The sequence below is a fragment of the Camelus dromedarius genome, chromosome 12 (assembly GCF_036321535.1).
Source record: "Camelus dromedarius isolate mCamDro1 chromosome 12, mCamDro1.pat, whole genome shotgun sequence".
Taxonomy (NCBI): domain Eukaryota; kingdom Metazoa; phylum Chordata; class Mammalia; order Artiodactyla; family Camelidae; genus Camelus; species Camelus dromedarius.
Genome location: NC_087447.1, coordinates 10,346,741 through 10,368,645, shown reverse-complemented (window position 1 = coordinate 10,368,645; position 21,905 = coordinate 10,346,741). Strand labels below are relative to the sequence as shown.

Sequence of the window (21,905 nt, the reverse complement as noted above, 5' to 3'; positions counted from 1 at the left end):
TAGCTTCACTGTCAGCTGAAGGGCGAGGTGGGGAACTGGGAAGTCCCTCCACTGCACCCATAAAGCAGGCTTAGGGCCAGGAGTCAGTCACTCACCAGTGCGGAGCACCAGGGCACTCAGAAAGAGCTGAGTATGTTCGAATCATTGCACAAGAGGATGGGTTGAGAGTAAATGTAGAAAAATTACACACAGAGACCAGAGATCATTCTAGAGATAAAATGCACTCTTCTATAAAGGGGATGGGAGAAGATGTACAGCAAGGAATACAGATTCTTCTGAATGTTAACATATGTCAGACTATGGCGTAATCCTCACAAAACTCTGAAGACCTTTTGATTATCATTTCATACATGAGAAAACTGACTGGATATTTAACTGATTTTCCTACAAATTCCTTCTCAGACTCAGAAGGGGTGTGAGAGAATCCAAGATGACCAAGAGCCTTCTTTGGCATTTGTTCAAAGCAGGTCACAGACCTAGTAGAAGGTCTGGACCCTATGGGTTTTCTTACATGAAGAGGACATTGGTCGTGGGGATGAAGATGATGACAAAATGACAAGTGTATGATGTGTGGTCGGTTTCTTCAGCAATATCATCTCATTTGGAGAATAAGAGGATTGGACTAAAATTCTCCCCAAGTATTTTATGAGTTTCCTACAGCCCCCTGGCTTACATTTGCTTCTCTCTCCGGGGCAGCCTTGCCAGCATTCCGGAAACTGAAAAAGCACGGGGCACATCTTGCTGTCAGCTGTTGCTACAGGCTGCACGTCCCAGAGCCGTCCTAACCCCTGCACTTCTGAGCGAAGGCTGTTCTCCAAGCAGCCTTAAAAGGATGTGAAAGCGGCAACAATGTTCCCTCCGCAGGCCATTCCTCCCGGAGTACGAGCTCATGCAGCCCTGATGGCTCTGCCTCTGACTCCAGCGCACTGACACTCTTCCCAGGATGTGCCTGGACCTCCCTGAGTGCAAAGTAAGGAAGATGCGAAGCCAGAGAATGAAGAGGCACCCAAAGGAAGCAACAATTAGGCAATGAGTCCCCCACAGGTTGCTTTCAGTTTGCCAAGAGCCTGCAAAATGGGAAAATAAATTCTCCCAGATTCAAAATTAATCTTTATGATCACAAGTCATCGAGTGTCTACTCTTCGTAAACTCTTTACATCCTCACTTTCTAGTTCTCCCAAAAGCCACATGGTGGGATTATTATTGTCCAACCCCATTTAGCAGATAAGAAAACTCAGGCTAAAAGGAACCAGCTGAACTTAGCAATCAGAAGGGGGGAAATGAATTCTAACTGGGAATCATGAAACTCGTCAGTCTTCTTAAATGTGTTACTTCTCTTCTGTGTTATTTTCCAGACTTTGAAATTTAGAAAGAAGAAGCAGAGGCATTTTTCATATATCAACTATCTGAAAGCACAGCAAAATTTGTATCTTGTGTAATCATCACCACCACCCTGAGAAAGGGACAGGAAGTCTCGGAGGCTGGGGACCTGAGCAGCAGATCGTTCTTGCAGGAACAACTGGTAGGAAGTTCCAGTTGAGAGCTCCCCTGAGCTGAGCTGGCCCACCAGCCACAACGCACAGGACTGAGCTGCAAGAACAGGTAGGCACCTTGGTTTGGATCATAAATTGGGGGGGGGGGGTGGTGGCGTGAGAGGCAGGGGTTACTGTCATTTGAATGGACAGCCAGGAATCAGATCGTCATCCTGTCTCCACGGCTGACCACCTGCCTGAATTGGTGAGGCCCCTCCGGGTCTCAGTTCACTCACTTTCCAAGTTAGAGAATTGGGTGAAATGACCCTCAGGCTTCTTTCGAGATTTGGGAGAATGCTTTTTTACAATTCTCTGCATTTCCTGGCATGTCACTCGGTCTTACACAGAAGACGTTCTCAAAAGGTCCTGTGCAATTAGATCGAATCCTGCATTGGAGTCCCACTTCTCTGTTTTAATTCTGTAAGAGAGAAAAGCACTCTGGGCAGAGCAGTTGGCCTCCAAGCTACGATGTATCTCTAAAGTGGGGGTTTCAGAACAGTCTTGAAATGTTGTGAGGCACCTCGAGTTTGTCTCTCTTGGTGAATGTGGAAGGACAAAGGCTCCCTCTCAGATTGTGGAAGTTAGAGATGACATCAGTCTGGAGACTCCTTGCAAAGCCACATAAGAATTTCTGTTATACAGAATTTCTCCTAAAAATCAGCAAGATGTGTCTTTACGTATTATGGCTTTAAACTCACTAGATACTACACTTCTAAACCTCACTCTAAGAAGGTAACGGAGTAGATGTAGCACCACAAAGGGGCAAAGACGTTCATTACAGCGCTGTTCATAATGGGAACAAAATAGAAGCAACGTAAATCGCCAAGAATACGCGACTGGTTAAACCAATCTTGAGACATCTAGTCATTTGAATACACGTTGGCTTTTTTTATTGTGGTAAAATACACATAACACAAAATTTAGCATTTTAACCATTTTTAAATGGCATTTAATAATTCACATTCATGTGCAACCTTCACCACGATTGAACTCCACAACTTTTTCATCTTCCCGAACTGAAACTCCATGCCCACTAAACAAGACCTCACATTCCCCTCTCCCCTGGGCCCCTGGTAACCATCATTCTGCTTTCTGTCTCTGTGAATTTAAGTACCCTGGGTGCCTCACAGAGGTCCAATCATACAATACCTGTCCTTCAGCAACTGGTTTATTTCACTTTGCATATTACCTTCAAGGTTCATCCATGTGGTGGAATGTGTCGGAATTTACCATTTGGCTCTCAAATGTAGGATTTTTATTATGTATGTCACTACCGTAAAAGATGTCCACAGAATAATGTGGAGCGCAAGACTTCTAAATGGCATGGATAGAATGACTTTGTTTATGCAGAATGAAGAATACGTATAAAACATAAAGAAAAGAGAGAGAGAGACAGCATGAGAGAGGAGATAAAAGAGGATGTACAAGGCAGGGAGGGTGGAGCTCTGTGGTAGAGCACATGCTTAGCATGCACAAGGTCATGGGTTCAATCCCTAGTACTGCCATTTAAAAAATAATAAACAAACAAACACCTAATCAATGTTTTTTTTTAAAGAGAGAGCATGCAGAATCTGTATGAAACAGTAGTTATCATGTGGTAGCTGAGATTTAAGGAAGTTTGCTGCCTTCAGCAAAACTTATTCCCTTTTTGATTGCGTTGTTATGCTACACACGCTTTTAAACAAAACAGATGATGAAAAAGTAATAGAAGAAAGTAAACATACATAGTATACGGGAGTGATGTGAGGAAGAGGGTACCAACTAGGATTCCAGGTTCTAGCTTCAGGCTTAGAATCCAGCACATCCTGTAGTCCTCAGGTAGGACAACGGAAAAATACAGGAAGGAATCCAGGACTACAGAGACTCAAAAACAATCTTTAAGTTGAGGGTCAGTCTTTTTTTTATTTTCCCTTTCTTCCCAATTTTATTTTCATTTTTTATTGTGGGAAGAACAAGTAACATGAGAGCTACCCTTTGGACAGGTTTTGAGATGCACAACACAGGACTGGCACCTGCAGGCACAAGGTTGCTCAGCACATCTCTGGAACTTATCTGGCATGACTGAAATTTTACACGTGTTGTACAGCAACTCCCCATTTTCTCTCCCCCAGATCCTGATAGTCTTCACTTGTAGGAGTCTGACTATTTTAGAGACCATATAAAAGTTGAATCATGTAATAATTGTCCTTCTGTGACTGGCTTGTTTCACTCAGCACACTGTTTGCGAGAACAGCCTTAAACCAGAAGGAAATCCTGCAATATGTGACAATCTGGATGAACCTTGAGAGACTGATTATTAAGACTAGAAAAAAGAAGGGGTCTACTTGGCATATTTTTAAATAAAATTAAACCTATTAAACCCACGAGGAGCCAGGCAGAAGCCAAGTTACCAGAATATGGGAACAGTTCTGGAGAGAGAGACCATCAGTCCACATTCTCTAAGGCCAGGAATGTTCCTGTGGGTGAGGAGGAGCTGATGAGGGGTGGTCAGGGCACTGCAGCTGTAAAAGAGGAAGGACACGGGGGCCCTATTGCCGGGACTCAGTGTCAACACTACTCCCATCCTCGTTCATGTAACCTCACCCATACTTCTGCCCAAATGGCAAACACTCACAGAAACGAGAACTAGATACTCCTTAGACCAAAACAGCCTTATTTTTTAACAACTCTTCAAAAAAGGTGCCTTACGCCCAGAGAGCAGAAGAAACTTGACCAAGGCATAGCTCCAGGAGTGGAAATGGGGTAGATGTCATGAACTTCTTACTGAGTGTTGTACGCACCTGATAAAGATCAGAGAGGCACGGAAGAAGGCTGACACGTACCTCACCTCAAGTGCATCCTCACAGGGGTCCTTCGTGAGAGCAGTGTTATCCCTATTTTATGCGTAGTGAAACTGAGGATGAATCAGGGGAAATGACCTGCCTATGGCCAGCTAATAAATGTCAGAGATGGAGTTCCAGTGAGTTTTAGACAGAACTGCTCTGTACTGAGAGTTTATCATGTACCCATTACGTGCGCCATGAACCTATGAAATGGCTGAAATAACTTGCCTACAATGAGTTTAGGAATCACTGGCAGGTATACAACATGAGCATGGGACTAGACTCCAGGACGCATGCTCAGAGACGCAGCTGGATGCCGGGGCATCGGATGCCCAGCCCAGTGCCTCTTCCCACCTCCCTCCCAGTAACGGTATTGTGGATGCTGGTTCCAATCTTGATGTGTTATGCACTCCATCCAAGAGAACCTAGGACCATTCCTAAAATCCCAAGACACTGAAGTGAAGCATCAGGGAAAAGAACTGTGGCACTATCAGATAATCACAAGACTTTATCCAAACTGTGACCTTCAAGAGGGAGAATGTTGTTCTGAGTACTGGTCTGGGGAGCAGCCCCGGGGCTGGACTCCGCTGTGGACCCCACAGAGGCTGGTGGACAGCAGACAGCTTTCTCTCTGAGGCTACACCAAAACTGCCAATGGTAGGAAGACAGACAGGGGAGGAAGAGAATTAATGGAGTCTTGAGAAAAAAACACAAGGCTCTGAACCAGATATCCTCATTCAGACACTTTCCACTTTCTATGCGAATACAAGTCAATAATAATTACATTTGCTACTACGTATTCAACACTTGCTGCGTGCCAGGCTAAGTGCTTTGGGTGACTATTTCCTTAAATTAAGATCACTTGAACTTGTTAGTCCTGAGTTTCTAATGTATAAAGTGGATTCAATAACATCTAAATTGTAAGGATTAGCGCTACTATGGCCTAGTGCCTGAAATTATGCAGGAGTTAAATAAATGTTTGTATTAACAATTATTAAGCTAATATAGGCAAGAGGGGTCATTCTAGGTGGAACAAGCCATCTATAGGAAAGGGACGTGGAATAGGATTAATCAACATCTTAGTGGAAAGAAAATAAGACTATGCTGGGAGACTGAGCAGTATAGATGTAACATGAAAGTGCAAAACTGAGAGATGTGGTTGGTTGGGAGTGTCCCAGAGGTGAAGCAGAGATACAGGGGCGAGGAGGGGAAGCTGGAAGCAGGGAGGGAGGAGGAAGGTGGATACACTCAAGGCTGCAGAGCAAGCTTTGTGTGAACTGTTGGCCTCTCCAGTGTGGGACTCCTCAAAATGTTTACAGTTTTCTCCTAGTGACACACTTCCCATCCACAATGGATGGACTGTGCCAAGCCCGCCATCTTTCCAATACTTCCCCGGCTCCTCATATTCAGTTTTGTTCCTAAAGGACAGGTCACCCCTTGGACAATGGAGAAAAATTGTAAGTTTCTGCAAAGTCTGGTCCTGAGAGTTTCAGATCTTTAAGTCAAACTGTGGGTCCCAACGGAGTTCACTGCCTTTTTCAGCAGCATGGGCATCATGTCACAGCCCAAGACCAAGGGAGCCTTTGACGCCTTCACTTCAAAGGGCATCATTATCCCTGAGGGAGAGAAACCCGGGCACATCTACCAAAAAGAAGATAACCCGCAGGATAGTCTGCAAAAAGAAGCCACAGTTCTCGGAGTAAGTTCATTTCCTTCTAAGGAGAACACGGGGGGAAATGTCATGAACATATCCAGACTATGGATCGACAGTGGATGTGGGAGACTCCTTCATTTTTTTTTTCCTGACTCCAAGTTAATTGCGACATGAAATGGGGTTTATAGGAAGACTGTATCTTCCAGACCCATCTCTAAACTAACTAAAACCACTAGGTCTTTGCCCCTGAAATCTACACAATAAGGTCTCGTGTAACTTGTCTTTAACATCGTAGAGACTTGGGATTTGACCATATGATTTTACTCAATACGGTTAAATTAGATCTAATTTTGAGCATATTTCTTTCTTTTTTTTTTTTGTAGCATTCCTTTTTTTTTTTTTTAAATTGAAGTATAGTTAGTTACAATGTGTCAGTTTCTGGAGCATGTTTCTTAAACATTTGGAAGTGGGACAATCCGGACTCATCTTATGATTCATTTTCTCCCTGTTCACCTGAGTACCTATGAGACACCTAGATGTCCTAGGTCACCATCCATCATATCCGGGACTTTAATTTCCACATGGTCCTGAATATTCCTTTTTAAGACCCAACTCCTACTCGTTCCCAAATTGGGAAACCCACCCAGTTGTACCTACTGCAATTCAGGGCTTGTTAACAGCATTTTCCTCTTTATTCCCCAGTCTGCTTCTCAAGGCCTCTTCATCTATGGTGCAAACAGAAATCTAGCTCCCAAGGGCACAGTTTTCACCGCCGTCCTCACTAGTAGGCATGGAAGTGAAGGCAATCTTTCCTTCGCTTCTCATGGAGACTTCTAGATCAGTCTTTTCCTCTCATCTCTAAAAACTCCTACTTTAGAATCTCACGTCACCCTACTAGGTAATTCACTCCCACGTTTAAAAAAAAAATGCAGCTGTCCCTTCTATTTATTATTTTAAAAAATCCCTATTCAATCTTCCACCCAAAAAATAAATTTTAAAAATGTTATTTATGTTTCAAACACTGGAAGAGAATAAGCATTTCAAGTAATTGTAGACAGTCGTGAATGCCAAAAGGTCTTTTTAGGTAATTCTAGTATTAGGAATAATTGAGAATTGATAGAATTAAAATTTAAGAAGATCAAATTTAGCTTAAAAACCTAAACATAAGCAGTGTTTTAGAAAATAACATTAAATTATGTATTGGAAAATTTGAAGTGTTCATCCTTAGAAAAATTGGTGAATATATTGCTTGAAAATAAAGCCAATTAATGTTTGTCATTCTACTATCATTTACCAATACTCACTCCTTAATTTACTTCCTTCAGATAACTAGTTCCAGGCTGATTTGTCTTTGCCCCTGAAACACCTTGTTTATTTTGCCCATGGGTCCTACAATCTCGCCTACAGATAGCCTAGTGTCACACATTTCATTGCTTGCTTCAGCAATCAGTAAGAGATACTATGAATATGTTTATTCATTCATACATTCATCTCTCATTTCTTGAGCACCTCCAATGTGTCAGCCACTGTTTACACACTTTGGTTAATCACGAACTACACAGTTAAAAGAAGAAAAGCTCTAAAAAAATATATAAGAGCCCCATTCTCATACTTCGTATGGTATATTGGAGAGGCAAAGACCAATTTCAGTGAATTCCTACTTCTTCACTCCCAGGTAATTCACCTTTTCCCCTTCAAGATATTGACTGTTCAATGGCTATCACTCCCTCCAGTAGAGATTCTATCAGAAGCCTTGGCTATTTCAGTCTTCATGTGTATGATCCTGCCAGTATCATGTCCTCTCAGTTCCTGGACCTCTTCTCACAGCATTTCTAGTCCATCCTTCCTTAGACTAACATTTCCTGAGTCATACCCTGGACCTTACCAATACTAACAGCAGTAAAACCATCACTGTAACATTTCAAGAATCTCATATTCCAACTACCAATTCTAATCTTTCAAGGTCATTCCCTCTGACTCTACATTGATGCTAACTTTCTTTAATCTTGCTGAGTCTTACTGATAATATCTCTGTTTCACAGAGCCTTCCTTCCTCTCCTAGCCAGGATCCCAGGATCCCAGGATCCCTTGTGAATTCTCTGAACAGCCTTGTCCTCACCTCCTTAAAAAACACTCTTCAGAAAAAAAAAAAAAACTGTGACACTGATTTAATTCTAACTCTGCCCCTTTGCCTACTCTATACCTGAGTCCATGCAACTAATCTTGGCTGAAAACATGCAAACACCCCCTCCACACACACACAAACCCCACTTTTGATTTATGACCATAAAATCAAATGGACTGAAAAGGCTTCCTAAAAAGTACATGGTATTTCTTTCACCCATTCACTTTCCTGTGACCCCAGAAAAGCATCTCACACCGTCTTTCCCCTAAACCTCTAATGCATCTTCCTTCTCCATTGATCCCCTTGCTTCCTACAATGCTAAGAAAATTGAGCCAATCTGAAGAGAATGTCCACAGGCTGCTTCACATCTACAGTTACCCACGCCTGTGGCCACGTATTCATTCTTTCTCTCCTCCTGTTACTAAAAATAAAACGTCCACTTTCTAATGAAGATGTTCCTCCCTTTGTGCAGTAGAGCCCATCCCTTATCACTTGTTCCAGTAATTCTCTCTTCAATTTTTTTTATCAACTCCATGAGCACAGAATCTTAGTGCAATGTCTCCTACCTGAAAACAAAACAAGACAAAACAAAAAAGCAAAATCAAATACTGTTAACTTCACACACTCTCCAGCTAATGCCCCATTTGCTACTTGCCTTCCCAGCAACACTTCTCTGAAGGGTAGGAAGTCAATGTCTCTAGTTATCCTTGAATGATCTTCTCTCTGGAATCATATCCAATGGTATTTGTCTCCTTTGCTCTGCATTATTAACCCAATGTCCAAGTCTTCATTGTTAACTTTCTTGAACTAATAGAAATGTTTGGTGCAGCTGACCTCTCTCTCCTTGGACAGTCTATTCATTTGGCTTCTTGGGCATCACATTCTGGTTTTCCTCCTTCCTTCTTGGCTGCTCCTTTTATGTCCCTTTACTGTTTGCATTTATTTCTCTGATCCTAAATTTGGGGTGCTCCATAGCTCAGTCCTTGATTCCATTCTCTTTCTCTATTTGCTGCAATGAAGACCTCATCCAATAATATGGAGTTAAAATTTTCTTCTCTTATGACTTGAGGGGAAAAAGATTCTATCCCTTGCCTGGGTCTCTTCTCCAAATTTAAGACTTACATATCCAAAAGCCTATGTACATCACTGCTTGGGTATCTACTAGACATCTCTTCCTTAACCCATCCCAGACTGCAATCTTGAGTCTCCTCCCTGCAAGCCCACTCCTCATACGATATTCCCCATCTCAGATCAGTGTCAGCTCCATTCTTTCAGATACTCAAGCCCGGACACTTGGAGGCAACCTTCATCCCTCTTTCATAAACCACATTCAAACTGTCAGCACATCCTATAGGTTTCATCTTCCTAGTACATCCAGAATCCAACTACAGTACTTCTCACTACCTCTGCTATCCACATCTTCTGTCTGGACAACATCATCTCTCATGTGAATTACTGCAATACCCTCTTTGTTGATCTCCCTGATCTGTTTTCTTACAATCTATTCTCAACACAGGAGGTAGAATGATCTATTAAAAACATAAATTAGATCATGTAATCTCTTTGATGAAAATTATCCAGCAGGCTTCCCTTTTTACACAGAGTGAAAGACAAAGTTGGTAAAAACAGCCTGGAGCGCCCTACATAGTTTGCACCATGTCCCCAGTACTTCTCAGGCCCCTTCTCCTGCTACTTTGTTCTTAATTCATTCTGCTTTCCAAGGAACTGTTGGTAAAGGACACAATTCATGTCCAGTGCCAGAGATTTGCATTTGCTTTACTCCCTTGATGCCTGACACAAAATGGTCAATAGATATTAACTGTATGGATAGTTGACTTCTCTTGATTTTAAGTTACATCTATGTTTGCATCATCTTTCAATTACACATACATTAAATGGTGAGTAAGAGTGTGGGCTCTCGATCGAACTCACGGGGGTAAAACCCGAATTCTTCCACTTGGCCATGGGTGTGGGTTTGTACAGGTTATTTAAACTCCCAGTGAATCATTTTTCTCATCCATAAGTAAGATAAGATGGATACTCAGAATGCAGGAAGTGTTCAATAAATGTAGGCTACTATTACTATCATTGGTGTCATTAAAAAAGTAATTATTATTAAAATCCAAAAATGAATGAGATAAAATGAATTACGACATTACAGACTTCCTGCCCTCTTTTATTTCAACTGAAATTGAGCTCTTTATTAACACTTCTTTGGTAAGTTTGCTTTCTATATCCACCTAACTGGACTATTGTCCAGAAAATTTCTATCTACTTCTCCTAAAACCAAAACAAAAAGAAATTGCCAACTATATTTTTCAAAATAAAGTTAACATATACATATGATCACTCCCTGATTTGCTAGTTTAATAATCCTATCAGAAAAGAAAAGAGGTTAGTTATACATGACTTTCTCTTGGAGAATGACCATTGGCTCCCTGTACCACTTTGTTTTCCTTTTTAATGTGACAAATTATAACATACACACTTTATACTTTAAAGTCTTTGTAAGTCACAGCGTGCATTCAAATGTTCACTGTCATCTGTTTAAAGTGCTCCCTGGAATTCTCCCTCTTGTTTCTTGTAGATCATCCAGATCCTGTGTTGCCTGATGATTTCAAGTTTGGGTGCCATTTTGGCTTCTGCTCCCTACTCTTCCCACTTCAACCCAGCAATTTCCACCATTGTGATGTCCGGGTACCCGTTTTTAGGAGCTCTGTGTGTAAGTAGAGTGGGGTCTCCCAGAGGGAGTATGTTTTATACATGCTAACTGGTTGCTAAGTCATGGAGTGACTCAGTCCCAAGAGGCAGGAAGACAGGCGAAAAAGGCTGAGTCCTTCCATGTTCCCTCCACCACATCATGTCTCTCCAGCTCAGGAAAAGCAGCAGGGGGGCTTAATCCATCCTTTGTGTGAGCCTCCCAGGAGTGACCGGCTGGATCCAGAGGCAACAGGGCAATACAATGGGCACAGGAGTACAGCATTTCTTACCTGGCCTCACAGCAAACTTCTGCACAAGTGGATGACTTTTTCATATCCTTCTTTGGCCCTTTGATGAGGCCACTGAATTCCCTCCAGTTTAAGAATAATCCACCTATCAAGTAGAGAGTGAAAAGGTCATTTTTAAAATAAAATGAGCACCGCTGGTAGATGTCATGGGTTTGCAGGGAATTCAACTAGCAACAGTAAAATTCACGGGAAGCAGGGGCACCCTCGCAATGTGTTCAGAGGTAATCTTGAGCATTTGGAAAACTTTCTTTTTTTGCTGCCTTCCAACTAATGGCTCATGAAAAAGGACCCAGCAGATCCTTGTCCTTGGAGACTAGCCTACTCACACCTTCCACAAAGAGCCACTTCTTTTCCATGTATAGCATCCCACACAAAGGAGACAAAGGCACACATTCTGGGCAGACAAATTTTACAAGGCACCACCTCTGTATGGATACAGTCCCCATGTGAATACAAACTGTGCAGTGATGCAAGGCGGCCCTGCTCCTGCCTCCAAAGCAAAATTTGTCCCTGACTTCCCTGTCTAACTAGCAGTTAGGGCTCCCACATTCTCTTTTATGAAAGCTGGCACTGGCTCATGCTTGACCCTCTGTGACTATCCAGTCCTGAAGCCACAAGTTTAACCAGTGTTTCAGCTTCTCAGAACACCCTCCCTCCATCAGCTGGTTCCTTACCACTGGGAACCAGCGCAGACTTCTGGGGCTTCAGGATGAGACACTCTTCACATCTGACTCTTTCCATTGCCCCCTAACTCAGCCACCCACACCAACAGCTTGAACCCTGTGTTTCTGCACCTTGTGCCATTAGAGCCCCTTTCCTACGTCTTCTGTTGGCTGCTCCCATCTTTCTACCTGTTCAAGTCATCAGTCAAGTCAACCTCCTCTCTTCAGTCTAGTGATTTAGCACTGCTCTCCTCCTTCCATGTACACCTCCTTTTTAGGCCTCCGAAGCTCCTGGGGATTTTCACAAACATAAATCCAGCTCCCCTGTGTGTCGCCCGACTCTGCACAGTCAATGTAAGCATCCCACGGGCGGAAATCAGGCCTCTCTATCGATACAGACCCCCATCATTTTTCTGTACATATTGACTGAGTGACTGACAGTAACCTGGTGGTACATTTTCACAAGACAACTGAACTGATCATTTCTTTCCTTTCTGAGCAGTTTGCCATTTCTGGATCCCTCTCAATTATCTCTGGGAAAAAATCAACCAAGCCCTTTGTAAGTATGAGAATCATCAAGTTTAGTGGGTTAGAATAAAAGGAACTTCTGATTTATTTACTTACTTTATATCATTAAATGCAGGTTTGTGGACTAGATTCCTAGTCCATTCTTTTTATTTTTATTGAAGTGTGGTCAGTTTACAGCCAGCATAATACTCAGTGGTGAAAGGTTGAAAGCCTTCCCACTAAAATCCAGAACAAGCCAAGGATGCCCGCCCTCACCACTTCTACTCAGTACAGTACTGGAAGTCCCAGCCATAGCAATTAGACAAGAGAAAGAAATCAAAGGGACCCAAATTGGAAGAGAAGTGGTAAAATTGTCCCTATATGCGGATGACATGATTTGTTCCTCAAGTTCAAAAATCTCCATTTGACAGCTTAGGGAAACAAGGCTCAGAGCAAGTGAGGCAGTCCACCCAGGTTCTCCCCCGGGTCCACTGGCAGAACCAGGAGTAAAGCCCAAATCCCTTCCCTTCCAGACTGGGGTTCTTTCTCCTACAAAATAGTTCTCCTGGATCATATTCTAAGCTTGGGGGAGGTTTACTTCAGATGCTTGAACAGTTGGAATGTTTAAATACACCATGAACTCTCTACAACTTGTTATCTTGGCCCTGAATGGGGTAGAAGACCATCCCAGCTAGAGCCTAGAGATTCTTTTCTAGAATGCCCTGCCTCATAATTTCCCTAAACGGCAGGGTTGGATGCAGAGGTATGTGGGCTTAGATCCTGTGGCTATCTCCTCCACCCCTCAGAGACAAGGAATTATCAGACTGGAGCCACTTCCCTGACAAAGCTGAGGTCTTTGATCCTCTCCATAGCAACCCCTCCCTCTCCTCTGCCACACACCCACAAAAATGACCCAGGGAAAAGCCACATCCTGACTCAGGAAGATCCAAGGTCTGGTTAGCCATGGATGACGGCACATCAGATAGTGCATGAGGCTAGTATAGGCTCCTGATGCTTGATGCTACAGCCTTAACCCCAGAAGCAGTGGACAGGGTTTTGAAGAGTTCACAGCATTGGATGGAGTCAGGGTTCTGGCCTTGGAATCATGAAACTGGTACTTCCATTTCAGCTCCGTCACTGACACAGCTGTGTGCTTGAAAGAGTTCCTTCCTTCTCTGGGCTTCAGTTTTCTCATTTACAAAATGCAGAAGAGGTGGGAGAAGATCTCAGAGGTGGTTTCCCAAGTGCCCTGAATACACTGAAAGGAAAAACCGTAGTTGGGATGACCTGTCACAACGTGGGCTCCACGTTGTGGGGCCCAGACAGTATGTGGGCTCCGTTGCCCACATGGCTGCTTTGGGCAAAGGCACTGCCCATTCAGCTTGTTCTCCCTTCATGGACTCAACACGTGAAGCCATCCAGCTACAAGGCCAAGAGATCAGAGGGCAAGGCAACCATCCTCCCCGACACACAGTCTCCCACAATGATGTTCAAAGAGAAAAGAGTATGTGCCGGGAACCTGGCCCGGAGCCTGGCACATCAGTGTCTTTGCAGAGGAATCATGTCCCGTGAGAGCCCTTTCCCCCTAAATGCAGAATATGACCCAGGAGAGCATGTGATGAGGCTGCTTCTCAGGCTTGATCCACCTATGGGTGGGTATTCTAACGTCTCCCAGTTAGCTTCTACCTTTTCTCTGAAGCTGCTTCTTTATGGAAGGAGAAGCCATAGACTTGTCTTCCTAGGAGGAATCGAGGGCCATATTCCAGAAGCCCTTAGAGCAAAAGAATGATTCTAAAGCTGTTGAAGAAAGTCAAGGGAGATGTTGGCAGTAACCTGAGCAGTCCCACCCACCTCTGTCTTCAGCGCTTCAGAGAGTCAACGAGCCAGACCCCTAGCCCTAAGGAAGAACTATTCGTACATTTTCTCATTTAACAAATTTACTAAATACATCAGGTGATAAACTAGGTAGTGGATTGGGATACAGAGGTGAATAAAACACAGTCTGTGTCCCCTAGGAGGAAGCAGATTGGAGGGAAACAGACTCAGGGAAGCACCAATGCAGTGCAATGGATGGAGAGATAATAGCATTACATGCTGCTTCTGTGATGAGATCCCAACGCAGAATTTCTCTTCCAGGTCATGAGCAGCCTGACCTCCAATGCAATGAGCTCTCTCGCTGCTGGAGCAGGTCTCCTCCTCCTCGCTAACAGCCTGGGAGCCCTGAGCATTGTCTCTCAACTCTGTGACTCAAAACAGGATTATCCATCCTCCTTGCCTTATTCAGCGTACTATTATGCAATATATGAAGACAAGGACTGTCGCCTGACTGGTGTCAGCCTAACAGTAAGTAATGTCAGATTGAATTTCCTGTCATGTAAAATCTCGGTGTCTCCCCTTTGCATAATCTCTGCTTTTTCAGCAGTCTCTAGCCCTGTTGGTCTGAATGCCTGCAAGCATAGAGAGAGAAAAAAAAAATTATGGTGAAAGAACGCTGTCAGCAGACTGCATAATATGGGGGCTGCATTATGCAAGGTCAAAAAAGGGAATCAAGAGGGCAATGAGGAGTCCATTCTTTCAGTGATCTTTCTTAAATAGGAAATATTCCCTTCTCAGTAGGTTTAACCCTCCAAGTGCCCTCTTTGTTGAGCAGGCTTTTCTTTTCCTCAACCCAGGCAGAAATACACTTTACTTGAATTTGATTTGATTTGGGATGTATGTATCCTACATTAAGTAAGGTATAGAACTTGAACCTTAAGCCTAAATAGACAGTCTTCAGACTTTGGCTCAGCAGGGCTGCAGAGAGTGAGAGAGGGATGGGAGATGGCCCACCAATGGATTCAAGTCCGAGCAGAAATGTCAACATCCCTGGGCAGCATTTTCTTGCCACTTTTTCCCCAAACTTGATGGTGGCCACCTGTTGATGGTGAGAACCCTGGCTTAGTCAGTCCTCTATATACTGGCTCATGGTTTTAAAACCATAAACTTTGGTCCTTCAAGGAGAAGAATTTCTTCCTTTGTGACTCCTCCTCGTCACAGCTGGGGAGACAAAGGCAGTATCTCTCATTCCTCTGGATCTACCCGTCTCATGAATCTCCAGGAACATGTGCTGGTTTCAGAACTCACCATCTTCTGTGAGTCTGCCCATGTGACCCAGAGGTTGCCCAAAGCAACCCCTCTGATCTAGGAGTGTGAGGAGGTGGACCCATCTGGTTAGAAAGCAGCTTGAAGAAGCCCAGGAGATAGAATAACACTGGTGCAGGGCAGACATCAGGCAAAGCAGTGAGGATATTTGGGGTTTAATTTAATGAAAACTCATCTCAATACATCAAACTGCCTCTCACTCTCAGATAATGAGAGCCAAAGAGAACTTCCTGCAACATCAGAGAAAATGCAACATGGCAGGCTAAGCAGACTTCAAAGGTCCACTCTTTATTTATTTTTCTTTTTTTTTTAATTTTATTTTTTATTGAAGTGTAGTTGATTAAGATGTTAGTTTCAGGTGTACAGCAAAGTGATTCAGTTATACATATAATACATATAGATATATACGTATATTTTCAGATTCTTTTCCATTATAGCTTATTACAAGAAATTGAATATAGTTCCCTCTGCTATACAGTAGGCCCCTGTTATTTATCTATTTTATATAGAGCAGTGTGTATCTGTTTATCCCAAAATCTTAATTTATCCGTCCCCCTACATTCCCCTTTGGTAACCATAGTTTGTTTTCTATGTCCATGAGTCTATTTCTGGTTTGTAAGTAAAATTTGTATCTCTTTTTAGATTCCACAGATAAGTGATATCATATGATATTTGTCTTTCTCTGGGTCCACTCTTTATTAACATAAAGATAACCCGGGAAACGTAACAAATTTAAAAATTAAAAATATATATCCAAGGTTGGAAGATGGAAGGAAGGGAGATGGAAGAAAGGAAGGGAAAAAAAATCAAGAAAGAAAGACATACTAGATTTCAGAAACTAAGAAGGATTCTAAGGCCAGGTAACCAAAAGAGCAGAGACCAGAAAACCATGGAGGCCTGAATAAGAACATAGGTGTGAGAGGCTGGGACCACTGAATTTTAATGCTCATGATGGGACATGAGGTTCTTCAGGCCCACAGGACGCAGGGAGTTCATACTGAATGCCCAGCAAAAATGTTAGCACCTGAGACTAAGTATTTACCCTATTTATGAAAATGAGACAAGGGAAAAACTCTGTAACTACCTCCCAGGAAGCTTCAAGAAACTCTGCCATAAAGGCTTCTAAGATGAAATCATCTCACCAAGCCTTGTGCAGGTATGATCCCCAAATCCAACATTACATATAAAATAGAGGAACCCCAAATAAAAGGATTAACTTGAAATTGTTCCTAGATCTGTGAAACTCCAAAGGTTCTATCAGAATCAAACCTAAAACTACCATCTACAGAGATGTCCATAAATCCAGCTTATGAGTCTCCTACATATCAGAGAATCCCCACCACCACTGCTACCACTCACACACTGAAATTACCTAAGAATAAAATATTCTGAAAAACATAAGGAAAAAATGGGGAATAGCAGCCAATGGAATAGACATGAAAGTTAGTGGCTCAAGAATTGGAGATTACATAATAGTTTGGGGAAAAAAAGCTATCATGAAAAATACATTTTAAATGATTAAAGTTATTAAAAAGGAATTGAAACCAAAATGAAAGAACTTGACAATAAGAAAAAAGAACAAGTGGGCTTGAAAAAAGTGCTAAATAGTATGATGAGAAATGAAAATTACAATCTTTGAAATTAAAAACTCAGCATCAATTAAAGAACAGATTCAACGTATCCAAAGAAATAAACAGTGCAATGAAATTCGGGTCTGATTAAATCACACAGAACACAATATACTAAGATTAAAAATTTGGAAAATGTGAATGAGAGGTTAAAAGACTTGGAGGACACAGAGAAGTAGAAAGATTTGGCACACATGCCAGCAGGACAGCATGGGGGAGAGAGAGGGTACAAGGGAAAGAAAAAAGAAAATAATAAAAGCAACTAGAGAGAAATGAAGGCTTGCTCTTATCTCCGAATGTGGAATACTGAGGTCCTGAGATGAAATCATTGCTATTTATTTCCCTTCTTCAGTTAAGAGATCCAAAAGAAGAAGTAGAAAAGAGAATGAAGCAGTTTTCTCTGTCCCCTATTCTCTACACTGCTAGAGCCCTGACCGCCCTCCTCCCCCCAGGTCTTCTCTCAGTCAGGCACAAGAGAAGGCTAATGGCACCAACCATTCCTGTCCTGATTTACAGGGTGGGCTGATGGTGATGCTCATCTTCACGGTGCTGGAGCTCCTACTAGCTACATACGCTTCTGTCTTTTGGTGGAAACAAGTCTGCTCCAATAACCTTGGGGTGAGTACGCTGACATGTCACATGATGTCTCTGGTTCCCAAGAAATTCGAGCTATAATCATCCAGGTCTACAAAGTGGCAGAAAGAGGAGTCAATGACCGACCATGAGCTACATACAGAAGGTGACTTTCATAGTGAGAAAAAGTTCTGTGAATACACTCCTTCATGATGACACTCTGGTCATCTGAGATCAGCTGGTGCCTACTGGGCAGCAAGCCGGGTAGAGGATTGTTTAACATGAAGCTAGATGGCTTTAGAATAGTCACCCTGCCCAGCCCCTTACAAAAGAACCAAAGCTTGGGCAAAATCACATAGAGCATGAATGATACAGACTGACTGGGCTGAGAATGAAAACTTGCATCTTCTCACTCTTGTCTTAAACACAGCCACCTGACTCCCTAGAGAGTCTTCACAGCCCAGTCCCCTTGCTAATGGGATGAGATTTTGCTAGCACATCTCTGTTCCGATTTTGCTTTCCTGTGTTTTTCCTGACTTCCTCTTAAGTCTTGATATTACAACTTCAAAATACATTCCTTTCCTCTAAAAGCTACAGGAAAAGAAAAGAAAAGAAATGAAGAAAGAAAGAAACAAAGAAAGAAAAGGAAAAGTTTTAAACTTTCTGAATAAATTATGATTCAGTTACAGTCTTATTAGAAAATGGCAAAATGATTAGCAGACTGGAGAATGGCATTTGTTTGAACTAATATTGATGGAATTATATATTGTGGTGAAATTGGAAGAGTTACTACTGTACAACATTTGGGGGGAATGCATTATAAATTCATATCCAAAAAAGACTCCAGAATCAGAGTTTAAAAAAACTGTTAACAAACTTTACCTTCTCTAGGGTGCCTTTTTCTTGCCTCAGTCACAAGATCGTATCCAACATGTCAAAAAGAGTTCAAAGTCATGGATATAAGTAACTCTTGGCCTTAGAGGAAAAAGGAGGAGAAACCCAGTGCTCACAGCAAAGTGCGATTAGATTCTCCTGAAATTTCAGCTACTTTAGCACTGAAAGAAACTTCCAGTCTTCCAAAATGGCTATAAACTTTACAAACTTCTCTGGGTAAACTGAACAGAAAGTGTGCATCTCCCCATGGATGAAAAGATTGAAAATGTGCACTCTAAGTCATTGGCTCTGCAGGCCCATTTCTGCATTGTTTTCATATTCATATCACTTAAATATTACACATTACCAATTGTAAAAACATTGCAATTAAACATACTTTTAAAATATGACTCAATTTCTGTTAATTGAATGATTTTAGTTTCTGTCAGTTGAGTATGGCTCAATATTCTGTCTCATTTAATGACTTCATTATTAAATTTCTGGATTCAAAGATCATAATTTGAGGCTCTCTCCTATCTAAATTCTAGACCAAATAAGAAGTTAGATATATAGAAATAAAATCAACTTTACACTGTACTGGAGTAAACAACATGACCTACCCAATAAAGAGGTTCCTAATACTGCCCCCTAGTCTAGGCCTTGAGTCCTATCCCAGAAGAGAATGTGCAACAGAAATGCATATGTATGTTTTCCAAATGGCGTGTACAAAAATGGTCATAGAAGTAATGCACATAATAGCCCCTAAGAGGAAACTATCCAAATGCCAAAAAGCAGAAGAGACAAATAAAAATTGTGGTATATTCAGACAGTGGAGTATGATCCACCAGTGCAGGTGAACAAACAATTACATGCATCCATATAGATAAATCCCACAACATGATGTTTAGGGGCAAAAAAAAGCCACGTATAACAGAATGCACACTGTACATATGTACATATGATTCCGTGTATATGAAGTTTAAACACAAGCAAAACTAATATATAGTGTTAGGACAGTGGTTACCTTTGAGGATAATCTTCAGAAGGGGACCCAGAGGGCCTATGGGTTCCTGGAGATGTTCTTTTTCTTGATCTAGAGTCTGGTGCTGTTTTTATATGATTTGTGCTTTCTTGTTTCTATGTCAAAATTGAATTTAAAAAAATTTTTTAAAGTTACTTTTTAGCTCTTGAGTTTGTCTAGTTATTGAGCCATCTCTTACTTCTTATCCGTAGTCAAATTCCTTCCAAAAATAATCATTTCCTCAAAACCCTGGAGTCATCCTTTACCCTTCTATTTCTTTTCCACACCCAATCTAACCTATCATCAAAACCTGCTAGTCCTAGCTTCAGAATATCCAGAGTCTGATTACTTCTCACCATCTCATGAGGACTCATTGTCCACTGGCATTCTTACAGTGATCAACCAACCTGGCATCCACACCCTCAGTCTGTTCTCCATAGAGCAGACAGTTGGGATTGTTTTTAAGCCTAAAATCAGATCATGTCATTCTTCTACTCAAATCCATTCTATTTCATTAAAAATAAAAGCCAGCGTCCTCAAATGTCCTTACAGGATCTGAATTCTCACTTCCTCTCTACTCTCTTCACTTCTCTCCTCCTTGCTCCCTCTACTCCGGTCACATCGGCTTTTGATGTCACCTGGCATAGTCTTTCTTCAGGAGTTTCACACTTCCGAACTGGAAGTGTGAAACTTTCACACCCCTCTACCTGGAATGCTTTTTTGCAATTATTTCCATTGCTTTCTTGCTCACTTCTTTCAGGTCTTTTCTTCAAACTTCTCAGCCTCAAGGAAAATTTCCCCCACCAACCTATATAAAATCATCACCTTCTTTCCCCTTCATTTGCTTAATTTTCTCTATGGCACTTACCATCTGACATACTACTTGCTTTATTTGTTTGTTAGTTCTATGTCTACCCGCACTGGTCTGTTAACTACATTAAAGTACTCACTTAATATTCCCTCCTGAGGTTTTCAGCTTCTACTTGAGTATTTTCAATCACGTGTGTGCGCGCGCGTGTGTGTGTGTGTGTGTGTGTGTGTGTGAATATTTTAAACTGAGGGTGGAGGACCTTTGAGAGCCCTCTTTATCCTATAAGCCAACCATTGCCATTTAATAAAATTATATTTTATCCAAGATCTGTTTCTTATTCATTTGTTTTCTGCTACTAATAAAAACTTCTTCATAATATCTGAAGAATTATATTCAGAATTACCTGGAATAACATTCCAAACTGATGGAAGGTATGGTAAGGACATTCCATCTTTCACTTGGACCTCTCCTGGCACCCCTCACCCCAGTCCATTTGCCTTTCAAAAATGGCATGACCATCCACTCAGTTTCTGAAGTCAGAAATTTGGGAGGCACATTTGACTCCTTCCTTTGCTTTGCTACCACATTCAGTTTGGGAAACAAATTAGGCAAGAACCACTAACAGGAAGGAATAATAAACTCACAGCAAGAGAAGGAGTGGAGAGTTTCAATCAAGCCCAAGAAGACACTGCACACATTTAACAGACAAAGTAGAAGTCCGAGTTTTCACACTTGATGTTTAAAAAATGCAGCTTCCCCAAAAGTATAACCCCAAATTAGTGGTTGAGCCACACATACTCAGATCCTCATTACGAACTCTCCAGTCCCTCCTCTGATCTTAGCCAACTTGGTGGATGACTCTCCTTGCTGGCCTGATGCAGTGAGTAAACAGCCACCTTGAGGAGGCAAGGAACTCAGGGCATCCTCTATTTCCGATGGCAGCCTCTAACCTCGAGCCAGTGAAACGCAGGGCCCTTAGTCATACAACCACAAGAAAATAAATTCTGTCAATCACCTGAATATACTTCGAAGTGGGGTTTCCTCAGTGGAGCCTCCAGATGAGAATATGGCCTGGTTGCACCTTGACTGCAGCCTGGTGAGACCCTGAGCAGAGGCAGCAACTAAGCCATGACTCAACTCCTGATCCACAAAAACTCTAAGATAATAAATGTGTGGTGTTTTATGCCAATAAATCTGTGGTATCTACACAGTGATAGAGAACTAATACACACTTGACTGCTGTGTGGAAAATGGAAGAGGAAAAGCCAAGTTCGCCTTTCAGCTGCACCACTGGCCAGCAGTTAGCATGACCTCAGTTATCATCATCTTTAAAATGGGTATGATAATAGATCCTGCCTCCCAAGGTTGTTGGGAGGGTGACATGGTAATACATGCAGAAGGATTAATTTAATGAGGGAGCAAATACCTCTTTTTATTTAGAGCAGTGTTGGCACAAACCAAGTGTTAAATGTAACTGCCCAACTCAAGGTGGTCTTCTGTGGGCTGAAAGCAAGAGGGACACTGTCACCACCCAAAGAATATTATCCT

General features: G+C 42.0%; 1 protein-coding gene across 3 annotated transcripts; it reads left to right on the top strand.

Annotated features, from left to right (window-relative positions):
- The first annotated feature begins 1,443 nt into the window (after positions 1 to 1,443).
- Positions 1,444 to 18,935, top strand: MS4A7 (membrane spanning 4-domains A7). 3 transcript variants are annotated; one of them, XM_010986999.3, is made up of 7 exons: positions 1,444 to 1,602; positions 5,897 to 6,053; positions 10,721 to 10,855; positions 12,306 to 12,362; positions 14,447 to 14,653; positions 17,596 to 17,697; positions 18,544 to 18,935. In XM_010986999.3, the coding sequence occupies exons 2-7, from the start codon at positions 5,901 to 5,903 to the stop codon at positions 18,613 to 18,615; spliced, it is 726 nt and encodes a 241-aa protein (XP_010985301.1). In that variant the 5' UTR covers positions 1,444 to 1,602; positions 5,897 to 5,900; the 3' UTR covers positions 18,616 to 18,935. The 3 variants fall into 3 exon arrangements, with proteins under 3 accessions (XP_010985301.1, XP_064348372.1, XP_010985302.1); XM_010987000.3 differs by having other exon boundaries at positions 1,460 to 1,602; positions 5,900 to 6,053; XM_064492302.1 differs by lacking the exon at positions 12,306 to 12,362.
- Positions 18,936 to 21,905: the final 2,970 nt, after the last annotated feature.

Bases quoted from the DNA above. Each gene is read 5' to 3' on its own strand.
- MS4A7 (XM_010986999.3), top strand. From the start codon at position 5,901: ATGGGCATCATGTCACAGCCCAAGACCAAGGGAGCCTTTGACGCCTTC. The intron at 12,363-14,446 runs GTAAGTATGAGA...TTTCTCTTCCAG, and splicing joins AAAAATCAACCAAGCCCTTT to GTCATGAGCAGCCTGACCTC. The intron at 14,654-17,595 runs GTAAGTAATGTC...CCTGATTTACAG, and splicing joins TGACTGGTGTCAGCCTAACA to GGTGGGCTGATGGTGATGCT.